The 25310-nt window shown below is 42.2% G+C and overlaps 1 protein-coding gene across 5 annotated transcripts in view; it reads left to right on the top strand.

The window, feature by feature from the left end:
* erc1b (ELKS/RAB6-interacting/CAST family member 1b) overlaps window positions 1–25310 on the top strand; it is an 850092-nt gene that overhangs the window by 10362 nt on the left and 814420 nt on the right. For all 5 annotated transcript variants that reach the window (XM_060839426.1, XM_060839431.1, XM_060839427.1 and 2 more), the window contains exon 2: window positions 12882–13700. In XM_060839426.1, coding sequence (XP_060695409.1) covers window positions 13032–13700 — 669 coding nt within the window. In that variant the 5' untranslated portion in view covers window positions 12882–13031. The remainder of the gene's footprint in view (window positions 1–12881; window positions 13701–25310) is intronic.

Here is a 25310-nt window from a genome sequence, read left to right as displayed (position 1 = left end):
ATCCCCAGGACCTGATCGGGTGTACCAGAGAACTCTGGGAAGCTAGAGAAGTGATTACTGGGTCCCTTGTTGAGATATTTGTATCATCAATAGTCACACGTGAGGTGCTGGAAGACTGGAGGTTGGCTAACGTGGTGCCACTGTTTAAGAAAGGTGGTAAGGACAAGCCAGGGAACTGTTGGCCAGTGAGCATGACATTGGTGATGGACAAGTTATTGGAGGCAATCCTGAGGGACAGGATGTATATGCATTTGGAAAGGCAAGGACTAATGAGGAATAGTCAACATGGCTTTGTGTGAGGGAAATCATATCTCACAAACTTGATTGAGTTTTTTGAGGAAGTATCAAAGAGGACTGATAAGGGCAGAGTGGTAGATGTGATCTATATGGACTTCAGTAAGGCGTTCGACAAGGTTCCCCCTGGGAGACTGATTAGCAAGGTTAGATCTCATGGAGAACTAACCATTTGGATGCAGAACTGGCTCAAAGGTAGAAGACAGAGGGTTGTGGTGGAGGGTTGTTTTTCAGACTGTAGGCCTGTGACCACTGGAGTGCCACAAGGATCTGTGCTAGGTCCTCTATGTTTTGTCAATTGCATAAATGATTTGCGTGCGAGCATAAGTGGTACAGTTAGTGAGTTTGCAGATGACACCAATATTGGAGGTGTAGTGGACAGCGAAGAAGGTTACCTCCGATTACAACAGGATCTGGATCAGATGGGCCAATGGGCAGAGAAGTGGCAGGTGGAGTTTAATTCAGATAAATGCGAGGTGCTGCATTTTGGGAAAGCAAATCTCAGCAGGACTTATACACTTCATGGTAAGGTCCTAGGAAGTGTTGCTGAACAAAGAGGCCTTGGAGTGCAGGTTCATAGCTCCTTGAAAGTGGAATCGCAGGTACATAGGATAGTGAAGAAGGCGTTTGGTATGCTTTCCTTTATTGGTCAGAGTATTCAGTACAGGAGTTGGAAAGTCATGTTGTGGCTGTACAGGACATTGGTTAGACCACTGTTGGAATATTGGTTGCAGTTCTGGTCTCCTTCCTATTGGAAATATGTTGTGAAACTTGAAAGGGTTCAGAAAAGATTTACAAAGATGTTGCCAGGGTTGGAGGATCAGAGCTACAGGGAGAGGCTGTACAGGCTGGGGCTGTTTTCCCTGGAGCGTCGGAGGCTGAGGGGTGACATTCTAGAGGGTTACAAAATTATGAGGGACGTGGATAGGGTAAATAGGCAAAGTCTTTTCCCTGGGGTTGGGGAGTCCAGAACGAGAGGGCATAGGTTTAGGGTGAGAGGGGGAAGATATAAAAGAGACCTAAGGGGCACATTTTTCATACACAGTGACACGTGTATGGAATGAGCTTCCAGAGGACGTGGTGGAGTCTGTTACAATTGCAACATTTAAGTGGCATTGGGATGGGTATATGAATAGGAGGGGTTTGGAGGGATATGGGCCAGGCAGTTGGACTAGATTGGGTTGGGATATCTGGTCGGCATGGACGGGTTGGACCAAAGGGTCTGTTTCCATGCTGTACATCTCTGACTCCATGATCCGTCTTGGCCTTCTCCAGATGTCCCCAGCATCATAGGTGTCAGTCTTCAGCCACATTGATTTTACTCCATGTGCCATCAAGAAATGTTGAAAAGTTTGGATACTGGAAAGGTTTTGAGTCCTGACAACATTCTTACGATAACATCGAAGATGTGTGCTCTTGAACTTGCCTTGCCTCTAACCCAGTTTTTCTGGCACAGCTACAACACTAACATCGACCTGACATTGTGGAAAATTGCCCAGATATGTCCTGTACATGGAAAGGACAAAGTCAATGTAACCTATCACTTTCGATCATCGGTAAAGAGATGGAAAAGGTCATCAACTGAGTGATCAAGAAGCATTTGCTTAGTAATAACCAATTCCCTGATACTTGTTTGAGTTCTGTTCGGGCTATTCAGCTCAGCCTCGGTTTAAACATGGATAAAATAACTAAATTTGGTGAGAAACAGTGACCTCCCTTGATATCAAAGCTGGATTTGTGACTGTGACATCAAGGAATCCTACTAGAACTGGAGTTTATTGGAATTTGGAGGAGAAACTCATCATTATTTGGAGTCCTAGCTTAAGGAACTCCCTAAGTTCTTCAGGGGAGCTTCTTGGGCCCAACAATATTCAGTTGGTTCATCAAAGACCTCTGCATTGTAAGATCTAAAGCAGAGATACTTACTGCTGATTGTACAATAAACAGCATCATATACAACCTCTCAGACACTGAAGCAGTCATCTCCAATTGCAACAGTAATTGGACAATAACCAGGCTTGGACTGACATTTGCATCACAAATGCTAGGGACTGGACATCTCCAACAAGAAAGGATCTAACCATAGCCCATTGACATTTAATTGCATTGCCATCACTGAATTTCCCACTATCAATATCCAGGGGTTACCAACCAACCAGAAACTGAATGGGGCCAACTCCTCAAAGACTTTTCACCATCCACAAACATAAATCAGGATTGTGATGGAATACTCTTTGCTTCCTTGGATGAATGCAGCTCCAACAATAATCAAGAAGTTTGATGCCATTCATGACAAAGCAACCTGCTTGGTTATCATCCTAAACTGAACTAATCCGATTTGCCTACGTTTTGCTCCATACCTTCTATACCTTCCCTATCCACGTACCTGTCCAAATGTCTTTTAAACGTTGTAACTGCATTGATGACTAGCACTTCCTCTGGCAGCTCATTCCATACACAGTCTACACTCTGTGGAAAATGTTGCCCCTTCGATCCCTTTAAATCTCTGCCCTCTCACCTTAAATCTATGCTCTCTAGGTTTGGACTCCTACCCTATGGAGTGAAGTCAGTCAATAACAAATGGAAGGACACAAAAGCAGTCTCACTTGGTTCTAGGATTTTAGAAGCCACTATGAAAATATTTTTGTGAAGAGACATTGATATGAAATAAATAGAAAGATGAATAGTGCTATCACATACGCAAAGTCCTTAAGTTGTGCAAAGGTTTCTGGAGTCAGAGTGAAGAGGTTCTTCAGAAAATGTATGAAACAGAATTCTTCACTTTCTTTGGGAGAGTGCAAGTCGATGATTCCACAAGATTTTTATTATCATTAGATGGGACAAGAATTTTGGTCACTAGATCTGTGTTAGCAATCAATGATAAAACCTGTATTAAACGTATCAATAGAAAAAAAAATGCATGAACACTTTTCCAAACCATGAATGATAAATTGAACTATCAGGAAAGAAAAAAGACTTGTCAAACATATGCAACAGAAATTCACTATTCCACTGCAAAAGTTTGAAACATTTTGTGTAACTAAAATGATTTTCGACATGTGTAGCCAATATTCTAAACTCTGAGGGGAAGAAAGAAGTTCTGAGGAAAGGACTGGAAGGCAGGTTAAAAAGCAAATAATGTTTTCAATGTTAGTACCTCTAGATGTCTTAACCACAAAAAAGGTCAAAGAAAATTTACTTAACAGTTAAGTAGTGCCATTTTTGCTATGTTCATAGCTGTTTTATTTGTGATTAGAATTTATTTATTTGCAATAAATAGTTTGTTTTTAATGAACAGAAACCTGATCAGTGTATTCTGTTAACTTGATTCCAACAGACATATAAATCGGGGACTTTGCATGCTTTGATTAAATCATTAACTTTTGTTGTGGCCTTGGAAGAGATTTGCTTTAAAACTTGTAATCTGTCCATAACACTTGCCCATTGTTTTTTATGGAAAGTTACCTGAATTCTCAGATCTTAAGTTGTTGGTTGGTTGATTGATTGATTGATTGATTGATTGATTTTTAAATTCTGCCCCAGTGGTATTACCAGTACAACACCTCCACATATGTGGTAAGACCAGGGATTTAAATGTTTTCTTGATGAGAAAAAGTTAAGGTTATCAGATTTTTCAGTGAAATGTCCTCTGGAGTATATTCAATGAGAGCATATTTGTCTCCAAACAAGACTTCAATCAACATCTGTCCAAATTAATGGAGGCTGTTTGTATGATTTGACAGTAATAAACATTTTGTACTGTTACCTTTTAACAAGCAAAACATGCAAATACAAAATAATGACCCATTATACTCTTCTCTTGAGACCAACAGCTATTGCAAATATTAAGCTCCTGCACTCTGGTGTGGATAGCAATTTGTTTCATAAAGCTGCTTGGATATCAGGAATATGTTTAATCCTGTACTGACAACATCAAAACAGACTATAATCTGAAATTAAATGTTTCACTTATACTTTTTCTCTATTTTTCTCACTTATTACATTTGTTTTGACTTCTTTTGTTTCCTGAATGGACCTTTGTTCTGTTTTATAAATTGAAATCCATTTTCCCGTTCACCTTGATTTTTGAGATTGGGACCACTTTTGAAAATTAATGGTCATTTGACATAAATACAACTTTTTTGGAAGTACGTATTAACTTAGAGTGACAAAAGTCTCACTTTGACCAAGTTAGTTATCATTATATTACTGTATGTCTTGTCTTCCAAAATAAAGGTCCCTAAACACCAATCATTTTGACACTTATTGAACAGCACTATCCCAGAATTTGTTAATTCTTAGAATGGGATCCCTACAATGTGGAAAGAGGCTATTTGGTCCATTAGGTCAGCATCAACCCACCCAAGAGCATTCCATCCAGACTCAGCTCCCCCCCCCCACCCACACACTAACCATGCTTAATCCATCTAACCAGCACTTCTCTGGATACTACAGGCAATTTAGCATGGTCATTTCACCTAACCTGCACATCTTTGGACTGTGGGAGGAAGGTAGAGCACCTGGCAGAACCCCATATAGACACTTGGAGAATGTGCAAACTCAACACACACAATTGCCCGAGGCTAGAATTGAACCTGGGTCCTTGGTACTGAGGCAGCAGTGCTTACGACTGTGCTGCTCCACTATTAATAGGGTTAGTGTTATTATTTTTCAAGTTTCCCTTGACTTTGATGCAATGGCTAAAAAATAGATTATGTTGCTTGCAGACCTTTGCAAGCACTAACCTATCTACTTGCTCAATCAATATAATGAGTATTTTAATTCATCTGAATTATTTTGAAAGCTTCAATTTGGCTTTTATGAACCTAGCTAAAGGAGAGAAAAGTAATTCTGAGCAGATGCAGGAGGAAAAAAAACTTCTATGATATCCAAATTATATAAATGGTCAGGAGATAAAACAAGTTGAAACCATATAATTTTCAGAGCACCTTTGACAAGAACCAGATATCTGGCAATCGTTTAGAGTTATTGAGGTCAACAGCACAGAAGAAAGGGCCTTTGGCTCAATGAATCTGCACTAGTCAAAAACAACCACTAAACTATTCTAACCCCATTTTCGAGCACTTGGCCCACAGCCTTGTATACTTTCACATTGCAAATGCAAGAGTAAATACTACTTAAGTGTGATGAGACCTTCTGTTTCTTTCACTCTTGCAGTGAGTTCCAGATTCTTGCCACCCTCTAGTGGAAAATACTTTCTTCTCATCCCCTTTAAGCTTTCACCTTAAATATATGCGCTTGTCATTGCCCCTCCAGTAAGGGGAAAAGTTCTTCCTGTCTACCCTGTCTCTGCCCCTCATAATTTTATACATTTCAATCATGTCCTCTGGCAGTCTTCTCTGCTTCAAGTAAGACAATCCATTCTGTGCATCTCTGTTCATAACTAGAACTCTCTAGTCCAGGCAACATCTGAGTAAATCTCCTCTGCACACTCTCCAGTGCAGTCACATCCCTCCTATAATGTGGATTCCAAAGCTGTGGCCTGACATACAGTTCCAGTGTAACCATATTATTCAAACTCTATGCCTTGGCTAATAAAGGCAAGTATCACAAATGCTGCCTTTCCCACTTTATGTACCTGTCCTTATGCCTTGTGGGATCAATGTACATGCATGGACGCTAAGGTCTGTCTGATACTTGGTGCTTCCTAAGGTTCTACCTTTTATAGTGTAATTGCTTACCGTATTGATCCAGCCCAAGTGCATCAACTTCCATTAATTGAGTTTCATTGTCACAGCCCGTCTGACCAACCCAATATGGATCTCATCACGAGGGGAAAGCAACGTTATGTAATCATATATGACTTTGTATGATTAGGTTCTCGATATGACATTTAAGGATTTTTGGTAGTTTTGAGGTGGCATCGAACAGCTTGCACACATTTAAACAAGGAAGACAATGAACTACAACAAAGTGGCATGCAGAGATTTATTTAACTGGACTTGGACAGCTACACAGACATCAGATTTCTAGAATAACCATAATGGTCAGTGATTCAGAAAAGATTAAATAGAATAGTTGGAATTTCATGTGATTTAAAGTCCCTGGCTTATTGTCTTATTGGAGAGTGAAATATAGTTTGGAGTTGTGTGTGATAGAAAACATGATGCTATCAAAGTGATAAAATATATTAGCTCCAGAGGACCATTTAGATTGCAGACACTGGTAGGAGGATTTGATGAACAGCTGAGTCTGTTAAATAGTAATTTCATTGTAATGAGGAATTTTTCCACCACTGTTAAAATGCAGGCAAAGAAGCACTTGGAACTCATGGCTGACTTTGTCATGCTCTTACATAAATTTGCGTTCCTAACAATAATTGATCATTAAAGGTATGGTCTAAAAGACTCCAGTTGGTTGATGATTTCTGCCTGATGTCAATCTGGTAAGAAACTTCGGTGGCAAATTAAGCTGATTTATTTTGCAAAATAGAAATCACTGTGTTCCATTACTACTTCTGCACAATCAATGAGCACTAAGTAAGTATTTACTGCATTGTACAACAGTGCAATATTTGTTTCATTTTCTTCAAGGTAAATTTGAAACAAGTCAGAAGCACCCTTTCACAGCCTGCGTTATACCTGATTTGAACCAAAATATGGTTCATACTATTCTTTTTATTCATTCTAATCCCAGGAGTCTCCAGCTCCCAACACCACACTAGCAACTGCACTAGTTAGGTAAAATAAATCTCAACCAGAACAAGCATTCATGATTCTTGAGATGACCAAAATGCATTTGTTTGCCTTAAACAGCCGATTCAAGTACACCATTTGAATTTTAATATTTTTGACTTCCAAATGGAGAGCCATGTTGAACTCAACGTTAACATTTTTAATATATTGTACCTATTAGCAATAGAAATTCTGAATCCTTAATTATTCCTAAAACCTATTTGCTCTTTGTTATGATTCCAGAAGGTCAAAAAGAATCATGAACTGTCATAACTGATAAAATAACAAGCCATCACATTTTAAAATAAACCATTTGCTGTATAAGATTTAAAAAAAACAAAAGTACGAACTTAATAGCCATATGTTGAGAACATTTATGTTTTAAGCGCAACAATCTCCGTGACATATTCCTTTTTGTTTTTAGTTTCACCTTTTGAGTTTTCGTATTCAAAACAGGAACTTGAGGGATATCTTTGATTCTCCTGGGGCCAAATGAAAGTGTGCCACACCTTTTTGAAATTAATTTTGATTCTGCTTAGTGTTCCTGCTGTTTTCTATGACATTTTTGAGGTACTTCCATCAGCACTAGGGTGACTCTGAAACTCTCTCTGAATATCTCATTATTGTGAACACCCCAACTTCATTGTAGTCTTGCTTAGTGCTACCAACTCAGAGAAAACCTTGATTTCTGATAGTCTTTGCCTCTGGTCTACAGCTTCTTTACACATTACAAAAAATACTCCATTTCCAAGCTGTTACAGCTCCAGGCATAAACTGCCTGTTTCAAAGCTGCTCCTAAGGCAGCAGCTTTTGCCAGAAAACGTACAGATAAATCCAAAACCAAAGGGTTGCTTCATGGATAGCCTATTCCCACAAGAACCTGATGTTCATGGGATATCTGAGATTCAAAGTAATTATCTTCTATTTGCAAATTTGTTTTTATTTGATAAACACCTTATGAAGATAACTGTCGACACTTCTTCTCTACCACGATTCCAAAAGCGACATCCATTGTTTGGTGTTTTACTATTCGAGCCAATACCTTGCTAAAGATTTCTGGCACATGTTTTGAATGGCAATTACTTCAGGTACGTTCACCAGTTTTCCAGATTGTATTTTGCTTATCTTGCATTTCAAAATAACTTCAATCCCCACTTCAACGCCTTTTCCTTAAAGACGTTGTCACAAAATTAGACGAATCTTGACTGACTTGAGTGATGAAGCTGAGTATAGCTTCCTTTGGATGGCCACAGATAAGGTCATTCAGGAGAAATAGAACAAATTCACATTATTCTTTCAGCTGAATTTAAATCTTTTAGTAATAACATTCTGAAATCTTTTTGAAATTTGTATACAAATAAGTATCGGTTTATTCTCATGATAAAGACCAAAAAAACTACTTTTAATTTAATTTTAACTGAACTGTTTTGACATGTTAAAGCTTACCTCTGGGGCAGGTGGCACTTGAACTGGCACTTCATCATGATAGCCCTCAGAGTGTGTGCTTGTATGATGCTGTTTGTGAACGTTGGATATCTCGAACAGCATGAAGCCACTGTAAGTACTTTGAGAGTTTTGGCATTGTTATAAAGTAGAAAACTTGGCAGCCAATTTGGACACAGCAAACTTCAACATACAGCAATGTGCTGATGATCTGAATAGCTGTTCAGATGTTGACTGGATAAAAATTTCTGAAGATGTTGCAATAACTCACTGCTGCTCTTCGAAATAGTGCTAGTGCATCCATCTGAGTAGGCAGATGGTCATGATATAATGCTGCATCTGAAAGATGGCATCTCTGGATGATCCCTCAGTGTCAGCCAGATTTTGTGTTTTTTGCTTGTGTTCAAGCTCTGGAGTGGTGCTTAGACCTGAAATCCGGTGATTCAACGATGAGCAATGGCTGACATTCAGTAAGCAGTATCCTTTTGTGTTCTTAATAAAAAGACACCTCATGTTGTCTGAGATAAATATGGGAATTTGACAAAACAGTTCTTACTACATGGAAAGTAAAATTTGCCAGAAACAGGTTTGAAAATTGATGTTTTGATGTCTTTTCAAAAAGCAAGGAAACTCAGACTCTTCTGGTGTCTGATCCTTTCTACTTGAATTCTAAGAAGTGTAGGTCAGAAGCTTTTTATAGGATCTTGAATGATGTGGCTATGACGAGAAATCTGGGAAAAGTCCAGCAGGACCTACACGTGTCGCAAACAATTAACAGCATTTCTAAGTTATAGGCATTCAGTCGAGGTTCTCATTAGCAGCAGTGAGATGCCTGTTAACAAGGATTATTGCTTGTTGTTGGCCTCATTAACTGCACATCTGACATTATTATGCAGCTTCCAATCCTGTCACCCACTTTGAGGATACACAATGATGACAATTGTCAACAGTAGGTCAGAGTGAGTAACTGTGATTCCAGTTCACTGCTTGCTCCTCTGGACCATTGTACATATCTGGCACTAGCATTTCAGAGCATGCTCCCTGGGCACTGGACACATCCACAAACCTTAGTACTAGACATTTGCTCACTTCTGTGCATCTTCACAGCACCTTTTCAATCCATTTGCTGAATGCTTCCTTATTTTAAAGCTACATAAAATCATAGAATCCCGACAGTGTAGAAATTTCGGAGAGCGTTGGCAACCATCATTGCAATGCTGTTGCAAGGGCACTTTTTATACAGGGACGGGCACCCAGCTCAGAGTGAACCGGGCTGCATCTCGACTATTTGCCTGTTTTCTGTGCACTTCATTTTGAGTCTACCTGGATGCTCAGAGCATCCCTAATTTGCCTTGCCCCATCAGCTAGAGATACCAAGCTCACAGTATGTCTGTCTTGCCTTTTGTTCAGTGCATACACAAAGCCAGGAAGCTTGTCATGGTTAAAATCAACTAGGAGAAAGTGGGGACTGCAGATGTTGGAGATCAGAACTTAAAAATGTGTTGCTGAAAAAGCGCAGCAGGTCAGGCAGCATCAAAGGAACAGGAGAATCAACGTTTCAGGCATAAGCCCTTCTTCAGGAATCATTCCTGAAGAAGGGCTTATGCCTGAAACGTTGATTCTCCTGTTCCTTTGATGCTGCCTGACCTGCTGTGCTTTTCCAGCAACACATTTTTAAGCTTGTCATGGCTGCCAATAATCAATCAAGTAAAGAAAGGGAACATTTCAGTTGGGAGGTCCAGACTGATTTTCCTTCAGTCACTTGGAGGGTCTGCACAAGTTGATTAGTGAGTAGAAGCCTTGCAGGGTTAGTGCTAGTGTATTGCAGTAAGGTGAGTGAGTAAATATGTTGCATGCGATGGTAAGAGTGATAGGGCATGAACCTTGGGCGGGAGGTGGATGCAGTAGCAGAGGTGGAGTGAATGTGAGCAAAGAGGGTTGTTGACATTCTTCCGATGCTACTATGCAATGCTCCAGATGACTTGGATGTGCTGAACGTTTTGCAAAACATAAAGGATAAGTAAATTCCATGGGCCAGATGGGATTAGGTTACTACAGGAAGTGAAGGAAGAAATTGCTGCACCTTGGCGATGATCTTTGTGTCCTCATTGTCCACTGGAGTAATGCCAGATGGTTGGAGTATGGCAACTGTTATTCCTTTGTTCAAGAAAGTGAATCGGAATAATCCTGAGAATCACAGACCAGTCAGTTTTACGTCAGTGGTGGGAAAAGTATTGGAGAGGATTTGGAGAGACAGGATTTATGATTACTTGGAAAACCATAGTTTGATTAGAGATCGTCAGCATAGCTTTGTGAAGGGTAGGTCATGCCTCACAAAACTTATTGAATTATTTGAGGACGTGACAAACATGTTGATGAAGGTAAAGTGCTGGATGTGGTGTACATTTTAATAAGGCATTTGATAAGGTTCCCATGGTAGGCACATTCCGAAAGCAAGGAGGTATGGGATACAGGGAAACCTGTCTGTCTGGATACAGAATCAGCCAGTCCATAGAATACAGAGGGTGGGTGGTAGATGGAAAGTATTCAGTCTGGGATTGAATGACCAGTGGTGTTCCGCAAGGATTGTTCTGGGACCTCTGCTTTTGGGATTTTATAAATGACTTTGACTTTGATGAGGAAGTGGAAGGGTGTATTAGTAAGTTTGCCGATGACATAAAGGTTGGTGGAGTTGTGGATAGTGTGGAGGGCTGTTGTAGGTTGCAATGGGACATTGACAGGATGCAGAACTGGGCTAAGGAGTGCCAGATGGAGCTCAAATTGGAAAAGTATGAAACCATTCACTTTGGAAGGTCAAATTTGAATGCAGAATACAGGGTTAAAGGCAGGATTCTTGGCATTGTGGAGGAATAGAGGGACCTTGGGTCCATGTCCATAGATCCTTCAAAATTGCCACACAGGTTGTTAGAATTGTTAAGAAGGCATATAGTGTGTTGCCTTTCATTAGCAGGGGGATTGCGTTTAAGAGCTGCACTTGGAATATTGTGTTCAGTTCTGATCGCTTCATTATAGGAAAGATGTGGAAGCTTTGGAGAGGGCGCAGAGGAGACTTGCCAGGATGCTGCCTGGACTGGAGGGCATGCCATATGAAGAAAGCTTGAAGGAGGTAGCGCTTTTCTCATTAGAGTGAAAAAGGATGAGAGGTGACTTGTTAGAGGTGTACAAGAGGTTGAGAGGCATAGATAGAATGGATAGCCAGAGATTTTTTTCCATGGTGGAAATGTCTATCATGAGGGGGCATAATTTTAAGGTAATTGGAGGAAAGTTTAGGGGAGATGTGTCAGAGGTATGTGGAATTACTGCCAGCTGTGATTTGGGAAATTTAAGCGACTCTTGGATCGGCACATAGAACATTGCTTTCATCATACTATGTAGGTTAGTCTGATCTTAGTATAGGATAAAAGGCTAGCACAATATCAAGGACCACAGGACTACTGTTCTATTTTCTATGAACTGACCCGTCGTACCTCTGCTGGCTCTGAGGGAAATTAATGCCCCTCCTTTGCAGCACCTAGTTCATCAGGAACTGCAGTTTCCTGTCCAAAAAGCAAGGTGCCAATTTCTCCCATCATGTCAAGACAAATGTTAGGAATTGTGCAGTTGTGTAGCTCTGGATTGAGTGCACAACAGAATTTGCAGATGGTGATGATGCCAGGAATGCAAATATCCTGGCAGTGGTGAACCTTTCTGATATTGCAAGTGTTAAAATTGGGCTCACATTGGATAGATGTCATTGTTGCGGTAGAGAGGTAGTTAATGAAGTAGGTTTAGGATGATATCGTGAGAAAACCTGCTGGGCCTCGCAGAGGAAAACCCTGTGAAATTTGATAAAATTAACACTCAACTAAAACGTATTAAAATTCAGCCCCCACTGATTGACTGTATGAGCAAATTCAATTATTAATATACCAAGTGTTGGTTACTCCTTGCAATCATTCTGGGAGGAAACAATGCATAATTGAAGTCTTGATTTTTGATACAAGCTGTAATTTTGAAACAAAAATTGGGGATACTTCAACCACAAAAGGCAATTAAGTAGTTGTATTTAATCACTTGTCTCAAATGGTTTAATGAAAATATTTCAATATTTTTATTCAACTTTAGTTCAGATGTAATTTTAATGGAAAATGATTTTTTCGAGTGGAATGCTGAGATTTAATTGGTTTATCTTATTATCTTTTATTAAATGTTCTTGACCAATCATTTAGAATTAGTTATTTTCATTGCATCACCTGCAGTAATGAAATTTTCCAATGTGAGAGATAGTAAGGCTTTTTATTTCCTGATATCTTTGTTCTGGTATGGCTAGAATTGAGCACTCCTAACTGGTGCTTACAGACAGGAAACTGAGTTGTTTTGCTGAATTGCAAACTTAAAAGCTAAGAAATTTTATGGTTTGTAATTTTTTTTTTGTTTCTGTTTAAACAGATGAGACTTCAATGGCTTGACATGGATGCATTATCGAGTGTAAATAAAATATGCTGAATTTGACAAACTGGCAAGCATAAATCCATTTTAAAAAAAGGAATATTTTTGTTTAATTTCGGAAGTATACGTTTGGCTGAATTCTGTTGAACCATGCATGGAAGTTCCCGGTCAATGGGTAAAGTAGAGCAAAGTAACCAGAGCCCTGGACGCTCACCGAGGTTGCCACGATCACCACGTTTGGGTCACCGTCGAACAAACAGCACTGGGGGCAGTTCTAGTACCAGCATTGGTGGTGGTGGTGGGAAAACCCTGTCTATGGAGAACATACAGTCATTGAACGCTGCATACGCTACATCCGGCCCTATGTACCTAAGTGACCACGACCATGTTGGTACAGATTCCTCTAAAGCAACAATGACATTAGATAGAGCTTCTGGACGTTTACCATTTGGTGTGAGGATGACTACCATGGGAAGTAGCCCTAACATTGCCACGACTAGTGTGGCCAGTGATAGTATAGCTTTTGGAGAACAGCTTTTGCCAATAGTAAGCCTGGCATCTACTGTCCCACACTCATTGAGGCAAGCTAGGGATAACACCATTATGGATTTGCAGTCACAGTTGAAGGAGGTCCTTCGTGAGAATGATGTGCTTCGCAAAGAGGTAGATGTGAAAGAAAGTAAGCTCAGCTCCTCAATGAACAGCATCAAAACATTCTGGAGTCCAGAGCTGAAGAAAGAACGAGCTCTCCGGAAAGATGAGGTGGCTAAGATGACCATTTGGAAGGAACAGTTTCGGGTTGTCCAGGATGAAAATCAGGTGAGCTTATCATTTGAGTTTTTGAAGTTGTTTCTGAGATGTAAAATGATGGAAGGAAATGTGCTAAATTTGCAGATAAAGTATAATTTAATAATAGAAGCAAGTGCTACAGATGATGAATATCTGAAACAGCAAATGGTGGAAATGCACACCATATTATTCGTCTTCCAGAAACACGTAATTTAATGTTTTATTTTTGGATCCTTTGAAATTTAAATCAATAAGTATATAGTTTATGAAGTGTTGTCTGGAATCTCCCTTGCCTGCAGCAGATCAATTAAGTTTAAGTGGATGTCAAATGCATAGAAATAACATTTTTAGAAATTGTTATGCACGTCCCATTGTTGGAATGTATATTTTCTTAATCTTCAAGCAGAAATGGGCTTTTAGGTGTCAAAAATGAGACTTATAATAAACATGCATTGACTGAGAGTTATGTGCAGGATATCTAGTAGAAGGTGCAAGACCTTGAGATTGAAATTCTTTGTCAAGAGAATTGCTTTAATAGTTTTGTTTTGATCAGCTTTCATTTTATACAGCAAAATGCATGTTCTGATTTTGATGGCAGTGTTGCTGACCCTGCCCTAGCAATCAGAAATGTGATTGGAATGAGGTTGTTTAGATTTTCATACCTTGCAGTCATGTATTTTGTTTATGATCCTAAGAACTATATTGCCATTAACTAGTTGATGGTACCATCATTGTGTCTGACACAAAGTAATATATCTGTTTTAGAATCGTCGTTTTGGATGAGAAACTTGTTCTCATGAAAATTAGTGAATGTTTTGAGTAAATTGGACCATTTGTGAAGGTTCATAAATATAGTAGATTCTCCGTAGTGTCGGTCTTTTGAGTCGGGATGTAGTGTTTTACCTCAACAATGGTATTTGTTCCTTGCAGCAGTGATTTATGTTTTACTTAGAGTTGTAGAACCTTAGGGCATGGTCCAGTTTGTCGATGCTGACCGGACATCCAAATCTGACCTAGTTCTATTTGCCAGCATTTGGCCCTGAGCCCTCTTAACCCTTCCTATTCAGATACCTATCTAGATGCCTTTTGAATGTTCTAATTGGACCAGCCTCCACCACTTCCTCGTTCCAGATATGCACCACATGAAAAAGTTACCCCTCCAGTCCTCTTGAAATCTTTCCCCTCTCACCTTAAACCCATGCTGTCTAGTTTTGGACACCCTCACCCTATTCATGTCTGTCATGATTTTATAAACCTCTAGAGGCTGTGGGTTGATATTATAATGTTCCAGGGAAAAAAAAGGCCACAGTATATTCAGCCTTTCCCTCCAAACCCTCCAATCGCAGCAAAATCCTTGGAAATCGTTTTTGCACCCTTTCAAGTTTAACAACATAGTTCTTATGGAAAGGCAACCAGAATTTTACACCAACTCCTTTGTGGGCATCACTTTCGTTGGTTAAGTGACTGCTGACCTAATAATCACACCCATTCAAGCAACTATCTCTGCCCCCACCTTGAGCTTCAGCCCCGCTAGCTCCCATCCCTGCCATGTCTTCATCATTCCCCCAGACCAACACCTCACTGACAACGAACATTTAGTCCTCAGTAAAGGCCTCACCTCTATCCCTGTCCAATCCCAGATTAATGAGTTTGACACACGCTGTGACCCTGAATGTTTCTTCCTCCTCCTCCGTCCACCTCCATGCCTACTTTTTCAACCAAAACACCCGCCCACTTACGAGGACCCTTTCTCCCATCTCCAAAACACACCATCCAACTGGACACCTCTTGCTGGCCTATTACCCGCCCTTGACCTCTTCATTTCAAACTGCTGCCTGATATCGACAGCCTCAACCTGTCCAACTGCCTCACCCACTCCAACCTCTTGCCTCACAACGAGCAGCCCTCCACTCCCTCTGCTGCAACTCCAATGGCATCATCAAACCAGCAGACAAGAGGCAGGGGGGGAGGCGCATTAGTAGGTGGCACACTGACCTCTACACTGCTGAAGCCTGGCACCAACTCGCAGACACCTCCTCCTACTGTCCCCTTGATCACGACCTCACCTCCCATCACCAAAGCATAATCTCCCAGACCAGCCACAACCTCATCACCTCTGGGGATCTCCCATCCACAGCTTTAAATCTCATTGTCTATGAATCCCACAATGCCCGGTTCTACCACCGACTGAAGATTCACAAACTTGACTGCCCTGGTTGACCCATTGTCTCAGCATGTGCCTGTCCCACTGAACTCCTCTCTTCCTCCTCGACACAGTCCTGTCCCTCTTTGTCCAGGAACTCCCCACCTATGTTCATGACACCCCCCCCATGCCTTTTACCACCTCCAAGATTTTCTTTCTCAGACCCTCAGCCTCATCTTCACCCTGGACATCCAGTCCCTGTACACATTGATCTGCCACGACAAAGGTCTCCAAGCCCTCCGTTTCCTCCCCTCACACTGTTCCAACCAGTACCATTCCTCATCCGCCTGGCTGAACTGGTCCTCACCCTCAACGACTTCTCCTTCCAATCCTCCCTCTTCCTTCAAACCAAAGAGGTAACTATGAGCACCGGCATGGGACCCAGCTATGCCTGCCTGTTTGTCAGATACGTGGAACAGTCCATCTTCCACAGTTACACCGGCAACACCTTCCACCTGTTCCTCCGCTACATTGATGACTGTATCGATGCTGACTCGTGCTCCCATGAGGAGGTTGAACTTTACCAATACCTTTCACCCACACTTCAAAATCACCTGGACCAACTCGGTAACCTCCCTCCCCTTTCTGGACCGCTCTATCACTGTCTCTGGTGACTGACTAACCACAGAAATATACTACAAACCCGACTCCCATAGCTACCTAGACTACACCTCCTCCCACTCTATCTGTATAAAAGCTATTCCTCATTCCCAATTCCCCCACCGCATCTCTTCCCAGGATGACCAATTCCACCTCAGAGTCCCAGATGGCCGCCTCCTTCCACGATCGTAACTTCCCTTTCCATGTGGTCGATGATGACCTCCATCGCATCTTCTCCACTTCACACACCATCACCCTTGAACCCCACCCCTCCCAACGCAACAAGGACAGAACCCTCTTGCCCTCACCTTCCACCCCACCAACCTCTGCATACAACGCATCATCTTCTGCCACCTCCAAATGGACCCCAGCACCAGAGATATATTTCCTTACCCATCCCTATCAGCGTTCTGAAAAGGCCATTCCCTCCACGACTCCCTCGTCAGGTCCACACCCCACTCCTGGCACCTTCCCCTGGCACCCCAGGAAGTGCAAAAACTGTGCCCAAACTACTCCCCTCACCTCTGTCCAAGGCCCCAAGGGATCCATCCACATCCATCAGAAATTCACCTGTACCTCTACCAATGTCATCTACTGCATCCGTTGCACCCGGTGTGGCCGCCTCTACATCAGGGAGACAGGACGCCTCCTTGCAGATCATTTCAGCGAACATCTCTGGGACACTCATGCCCACGAACCCCACTGTCCCATGGCTGAACACTTCAACAGGACATGCAGATCCTGGGCTTCCTCCACTGCAAAATCGTTACCACCTGACATCTGAAGGAGGAACGCCTCCTATTTGGCCTTAGGACCCTGCAACCACATGGGATAAATGTGGGTTTCAACAGCTTCCTCATTTTTCGTTTCTCCCCCCTCCCCAACATTATTCTAGCCCAATCCTCCAACTCGGCACCGCCCTCTGGACCCATCCATCACACTCCCCTCTGACCTATCACCTTCATTCACCTATCGATTTCCTCGGGTGCTGCCTGACCTGTGTTTTTCCAGCACTACACTCTCAACAATATTCTAAACATAACCTCACCAGTGTTCTGTATAGCCGCAACATGGCTTTTTAACTCTGATACTCAATGCGTTGACCAATTAAGACAAATGTGCCAAATATTGTCTTCACACACTCTCTACCTACAATTTCACTTCGAAGGCACTATGCACTTGCACACCTAGGTCTCTTTCTTTGGCAACACTCCCCAAGGCTGACCATTAGCAGTATAAGTCCTGCCCTGGTTTGCCTTACCAAAATGCAACACCTTTTACATTTATCTAAATTAAACTCTATCTGCCTCTCCTGGGTCCATTGGCCCATCTATTCAAGGTCTCATTGTTCTCTGAGAAATTTTCTTCACTGTCCACCACACCACCTATTTTGGAGTTGTCTACAAACTTAGTAACCATGCCTCCTATTTTCACATCCAAATCATTTATATGAGTGATGAAAATTCAGGAGTATTTCATTGTCTGGAGGGTACTTGTGATATTCCAGAGATTTGAAATGATTATTACATGCTTGTGATCTGTGAGCATTGCTATCATATTGGTGTGTTGAAAATCAGTTTGCTTTCTCTTCCTTGGCTTATCATTATACCTTTTGCCTCTGCCCAGTTCTTCAGTGTGTGCTCTCTCTGACTTTCCTTGCTCGACTTTGTGGCACATTTTAAATTTCTCTTCCTTTGATCTCTGTAAGGTATTTTGTATGATGTTAATTTGAAATCCTATTCCATTTCGTGCATAAAATTTGATTTTCTCCGTAATATCTTTGATAGAACAAAGTCTGTGCTGCATGTTAGAGGTTTTGAGTTGGAAAAGTGCTGATATAGGAGACCTGGTGAATTGTCACAGTGGGTTTTATGGATGGTAAACAATGCTTCTACTGTATGTTGTTGGCAGAGGACGTGAATGTTGAAGGTGTTAGATCGGGGTACAATCGAGCAATCTGCTTTGACCTGGATGGTGTCATTGACGTTGCTCTTACCCAGACAAGTCACATGCTTGATACATGCCTTGAGGATGGTGGGCAGGCTTTGAGGAGTCAGGAGGTGAGTTACTTGCTGTATAATTCCCAACTTCTTTCTTGTTCTTGCAGCCACAATATTTATATGTATATTGATAACAGGGATTCAGTGATGGTAATGCCATTGAATAGTAAGGGCTAATAGTTAGATTCTCTCCTGTTTGAGATGATCATTGTCTGGCACATGTGTGGTGAATATTGCTCACCACTTATGACCCCAAATCTGAATGTCGTTCAGACTTTGCTGTGTTTGAACACAGTTTCAGGATGTGAGGCGATACACTTTGTGCTGAACTTTGCACAATCGACAGCAAACATTCCCCCATCGAGTTAATGAGGGAAGGTCTTTTGATGTAATTAAAGATGAGTTGGCCGAGGGCACTACCCTAAGAAACTCCTGGTGTGTTATCCTGTAGTTGAGATGATCGATTGCCAATAACCACAATTTTCCTTTTTGTGCTAGGTTTGAATCCAACCAACAAGAAATGTTACTTTATTCCAGTTTTGCTAGGGCTCCTTAATGCTGTGCTTGATCAGGTACTGCATGTTGTCAAGGGCAGTCACCCTTCTTTTCCCTTCTGAAGTTAATCTCTTTGTTGCAATGTCTGGATCAATGGTGTAATGATGCTCAAAAGATGATAGCACTGTTGATGACTCCTTCCGTGAGAATACATTGAGGCAGTAATTGGCTGGAATGGATTTATCCAGCTTTTTGTAGACAGGACGTAACTGGACGATTTTCCACATTGCTCGGTTGATGCCATTGTTATAATTGTACCGGAGCAGAGGTGTAGTTAGTCCTGGAGGACAAGTCTTTATTATTATTGCTGAAATGTTATCACAGTCCAAAAGGCTTTACAATATTTGTTGCCTTCATCCACTTCTTGACATCACTTAGGGCAAATTGAGCTGGTTGAAGACTGGTGTCTATGCTGAGGGGCAAGATGGATCTTCCACTTGGCACTTCTGGTTGAAGATGCTTACGAATTTTGCTTCATCCTTGTATTTCACACTGATATGCCAAGCTGCCCAGTTATTGATGATGGTGATTGTGATGATGATTGTGGAACTTCCTCCTCTTTCCATAGAGTTGGCTTGTTCCATGTGGATTCCATCTGGTGCTCTGGTTCCCTCCTATGGTCTAAAGATGAGCTGGTTGAGTGGATTGGCCATGCTAAATTGCATCGTAGTGTCCAGGGATGTGCAGGCTAAGTGGTTTAGTCAATGTAAATGCACATTTATGGGGATATAGTTTGGTGCTTTGGGAGGATTGATGCAGTCTTGATATGCTGAATAGCCTGTATCTGCAAAAATGGATTCTATGATCCTGTTCTCTGATTCAAAACTGTTCACAACTCGACACATAGAACATCGAAAAGTACAGCACGGAACAGGCCCTTTGGCGCACGATGTTGTGCTAAGGATTAATCCTAATGTAAAATAAAATAACTTAAGCTGCACACCCCTCAATTCACTGCTATCATGTACATGTCCAGCAGTCACTTAACTGTCCCTAACGACTCTGCTACAACCACCACCACTGGCAACGCATTCATAACTTTCTGCGTAAAGAACCTTCCTCTGACATCCCCTCTGTATGTTTCTCCTACTATCTTAAAGCAATGACCCCTCATGCCAGTCAATCCTGCCCTGGGGAAAAGTCTCTGGCTATTGATTCTCTCCATGCCTCTCGTTATTTTGCACACCACAATCACTTCTCCTCTCTTCCTTCTTCTCTCCAGAGAGAAAGGTCCGAGCTTAGTCAACCTCTCTTCATAAGGCAGCATCCTGGTAGACCTTCCTTGCACCCTTGCCACAGCCTCTATCTTTCCTATAGTAGAGCGACCGGAACTGGACACAATATGCCAAGTGTGGTCTCACCAGGGACTTGTAGAACTGTAGCAAAACCTCGTGGCTCTGAAACACGATCCCCATGTTAATGAAAGCCAAAACACCATATGCTTTCTTAACAATCCTATCCACTTGGGTGGCAATTTTGAGGAATCTATGTACTTGCACACCCAGATCTCTCTGATCTTCCACACTGCCAAGAATCCTGTCTTTAATCCTATATTTATCAGTCAAGTTTGACCTTCTAAAATGCATCACTTCGCATTTATCCAGGTTGAGCTCCATCTGCCATTTCTCAGCCCAACTCTGCATCCTGTCTATGTTGTGCTGCAGCCTGCAATAGCCCTCGATACTATCAATGGCACCTCCAACCTTTTTGTGTCATCTGCAAATTTACTAACCCACCCCTCAACCTCCTCATCCAAGTCATTTATAAAAACTACAAAGAGCAGAGGCCCAAGAACAGAGCCCTGCAGACCCCACTCAACACTGACCTCCAGACAGAATGCTTTCTATCTACAACCACTCTCTGCCCTCTGTCAGCCAGCCAATTCTGAATCCAGATAGCCAAATCTCCCTGTATCCCATACTTCATGACTTTATGAATGAGCTTACCATGGGGAATCCTATCAAATGCCTTGCTGAAGTCCATATACACCACATCCACTGCCCGACCATCATCGACCTGTCTTGACACCACCTCAAAGAACTCAGTTAGGTTTGTGAGGCATGACCTGCCCCTTACAAAGCCATGCTGATTGCCTTTAATCATACTATGCTTTACCAAATCGTCATAAATCCTATCCCTCAGAATTCTTTCTTAGACATTGCTGACCACGACGTAAGACTGACTGGTCTGTAATTGCCAGGGATTTCCCTGTTAGCCTTCTTGAAAAGAAGAACAACGTTTGCCTCATTCCAATCCTCCGATACGACTACTTTGGAGAGTGAGGAAGCAAAGATCTTCGCCAGCGGCTTCGTAACCTCTTTTCTCGCTTCCCGGAGCAGCCTAGGATAAATCTGGTCTGGCCCTTGGGACTTATCAATCTTACTTTTTGCCAATATTTCCAGCACATCGAATTAATCAATCTTGATCTGGCCAAGACTGTATCTAGCTCCTCAAAGTTCTCATTTGCAACAAGTTCCCTTTCTGTGGTGAAAACCAAAGCAAACAAAACTCATTTAAGGCTTCCCCTGTCTGCTCAGACTGCATCCGCAAGTTCCCTACACTGTTCCTGATCGGCTCTATCTTCTCCCTGATCATTCTCTTATTCCTCACGAATGAGCAAAATGCCTTTGGGTTCTCCCTAATCCTTCTTCCCAGCCTTTCTTGTGCCCCCTGCTGGCTCTCCTCAGTCCATTTCTGAGCTCCTTTCTAGCAAGCCTGTCATCCTGTAAAGCTGTGCTAGATCCTCGCATCCTCCACCTTACGTAAGCGGCCTTCTTCTTTTTGATGAGAAGCTCCTCTGTTCTCATCATCCAAGGCTCCTTAATCTTACCCCTTCTTACCTGTCTCAGAGGAACAAATTTGTGCATCTCTCACAACAACTACTCCTTAAACAGTCTCCATATGTCTGTTGTCCCCCTTCTGTGGGACAAATGCTCCCAGTCTGTACTTCCCAGCTCCTATCGGATAGCATCATTGTTTCCTTTTCCCCAATTAAATATCTTCCCTCGGTAAATGCTACTTTCCCTTTCCAAGGCTATGGTAAATGTGAGGCAATTGTGGTCACTGTCACCAAAGTGTTCTCCCACCATGGGATCTGACACATGTCCTGGCTCATTGCCGAGCACCAAATCCAAAATAGCCTCTCCCTCATCGGCCTGTCTACATACTGAGTAAGGAAACACTCCTGAACACACCTGACAAAAACTGCTTGATCCAAACCATCTGCACTAAGGAGGTTCCAGTTGATATTGGGAAAGTTGAAATCACCCATAACAACAACCCTGCAACATCTGCTCTTTTCCAAAATCTGCTGGCCTATGAGTTCTTCACTCTCTCTACTGCTATTAGGGAGTCTGTAGAAAACCCCCAATGAGGTGGCTGTTCCCTTGCTGTTCCTAACTTCCACCCATACTGACTCAGTAGACAAACCTTCCTCAACAGCCTTCATTTCTGTAGCTATGATGCACTCTCTGATTAGCAATGCTGCACCACCTCCTCTTTTTCCACTCTCCCTGCTCTTTTTAAACATGCTAAACCCTGGAACATCAAGCAACCATTCCTGCCCCTGTGAAACCCACGTCTCCGTTATGACCACATCATCACCCCAAGTACAGATCCATGCTCTAAGTTTGTCATACTTTATTTCTGACATACTTTTAACCAATCCCTTTGTTTCATTGTGTGAGAAATCTTCCTGATGGATTCACTACATCCTGTCACTGCCCCATCTACAATTTCCCCCCCCCCCCCCCCCCCCCCGCCACTCTCAGATATGTAGCTCTGATTCCCACACCCCTGCCAAACTAGTTTAAACCCTCCCAAACTACACGAGCAAATCTCCCACCCAGGATGTTTGTACCCCTCCAGTTCAGGTGCAACCCGTCCTTCATGTACAGGTCCCACCTTCCCCAGAAGGTATCCCAGTGGTCTATGTATCTGAAGCCCTCCCTCCTGCACCGGCCTCTCCGCCATGTGTTAAGCTGCGTTCACTGACAGTTCCTCACCTCACTGTCTTGTGGCATAGGTAGCAAACCTGAGATCACTACTTTTTCTGCGCTTCAGCTTCCAACCTAGCTCTCTGTAGTCACTTTTCAAATCCTCAGTCCCTTTCGTGGCTATATCATTGGTGCCAATATGTACCATGATTTCTGGCTGCTCACCCTCCCCCTTCAGAATCCTGTAAACCTGATCAGCAACATCCCGGAGCCTGGCACCGGGGAGGTAGCATATCTTCCGGGACTCCCGTTCCTGACCACAAAGTCTCCTGTCAATCTGTCTAACATTGAGTCCCCTACCACTACTAGCGCTTTTCTATTGTCCCCCCATCTCTTCTGAGCCTCAGTGCCAGAGACCTGCCAACTATAATTTACCCCAGTAGGCTATTCCCACTAGCAGTATCCATAACAATACACTTATTGCTGAGGGAAAAGGCTGCAGGAGATCCCTGCCCTATCTGTGGCTTCCCTTTCCTCCCCCTGACTGTAACCTAGCTGTCCTTATCCTGTGTCTGGAGAGTGACCACCTCCCTGTACATCCTCTTAATTTCTCTCTCAGCCTCCCCGATGATCCATAGTTCATTCAGCTTCAGCTCCAGCTCCAGTTCCCTAACTCGGTTTTCCACTAGCTGGAGTTGGATGCACTTCTCCCAGATATAGTAGGCAGAGATATGTGAAGTGTCTCTCACCTGCCACATTCTGCAGGAGGAACATGCAACTGTCCTGACATCCATATCCCGCTACTCTGGAAGCCTGCACAGGGCGAAACAAAAGAAGAGAGGAAAAAAAAAATCCCTTTTATGTAAAGATAGCATTTGAACAGGTTTAGGAATTAATTTCTTAATTAATTAATTAACATTTAGGAACCATAGGAAAATAGAAGGAATTGGGGATTGTTGGGGATGTGGGAGAGAAGCACAGAACTAGTTGAACTAATATCTAGTACAAACAAACGTTTTTTGGAGGCAAATTATCTCATGCACAGAATGTTGCTCTGAGGACGTGTGGCAGCAGTGCCACTATCATGTTGACTGGGAATGTTACTAGACTGAAAGAGCAGGTAAGACAGTAATTGTGCTTTCAGTAGTTTTTCTCCTGACTCCCCAAACCCATTCCGCCCGAGAAGGCACAAGCAGAACACCCTGCTTGGTTGGTTGCCCCATTCTCTACTTAAATTGATCCCGTGCTCCGTCATTGGTGTATTGTAAGTGGATGGAGTATTATCCACAGGTTACACTTCAATTTTTTAAGCCTGCTTTGACGACATTACCTGTGACCTCTACCACCTAGAAAACGCAAGGACAAGTGAAAAAGAACACCTTCTGCAGTTTCCCTCCAAGTTTCAGTCTCTTGTCCAGAACTTAGATTGTCATGCCTTTATTTGTCACTGTCAAAATCTTAGGGCCTGCTGTGGGCATACTAACCTTTCCAGCAATATGTTCAAAAAGACAGTTCATCATTGCATTCTCCAGGGGAAGTAGGAATGATAATAAATTCTCCCTTGCTGGTGATGCTTTTATAAAAGACATGTGAAATGGATGTTGCTGGTTGGGCCACATTTATTGCCCATCTCTAATTGCCTCATGGTCAGTTAAGAGTCAACCACATTGTTGTGGGTCTGAAGTCTCATGTGGGCCTGTGGGCTAGGTTGGGACATTAGTGAATGAGATGAGTTTTTCTAATAATCATCAAAGATATTATGGTCACCATTAGACCCGTAATTGCACATTTTTATTGAATTTAAATGGGCTTCCAAACCTGGGTCTTTGGATGAATAGCAAAAACAGAAATTGCTGGAGAAACCCAGCAGGTCTGGCTGTATATGTGGAGGGAAAGCAGAGTTAATAGTTTGAGCTCAGTGATCCCTCTTCAGAACTCTGGATTCATACTCTTTATCGATAATACCACGAGACCATCCTCTTCTCATCTCCCATAAATGAATAATAAATTTTTGAAAATTATTGAATTGCAAGCTGTTGCATTAGTTGAAATGAGGTTCCTGAATTACGTGAAATCATAAATGATATTTACTTTACTAAATCTTTTATTATTTATTTCTTTTGTTGATAGAATACTGTAACAAACAATGAAGACCGATTTAAAACATAGCACACAGACCCATACAACGCAAAACAGGCCTTTTGGCCCCCGATGTTGCGCCGACCTGTGAACTATTCTCAGCTCATCCCCTACACTATCCCAAAATCATCCATGTGCTTATCTAAGGATTGTTTAAATCTCCCTAATATGGCTGAGTTGACTACATTAGCAGGTAGAGCTTTCCACG

The sequence above is a fragment of the Hemiscyllium ocellatum genome, chromosome 19 (genome assembly GCF_020745735.1).
Source record: "Hemiscyllium ocellatum isolate sHemOce1 chromosome 19, sHemOce1.pat.X.cur, whole genome shotgun sequence".
NCBI lineage: Eukaryota > Metazoa > Chordata > Chondrichthyes > Orectolobiformes > Hemiscylliidae > Hemiscyllium > Hemiscyllium ocellatum.
This window is presented reverse-complemented; position numbering and strand designations above follow the sequence as displayed.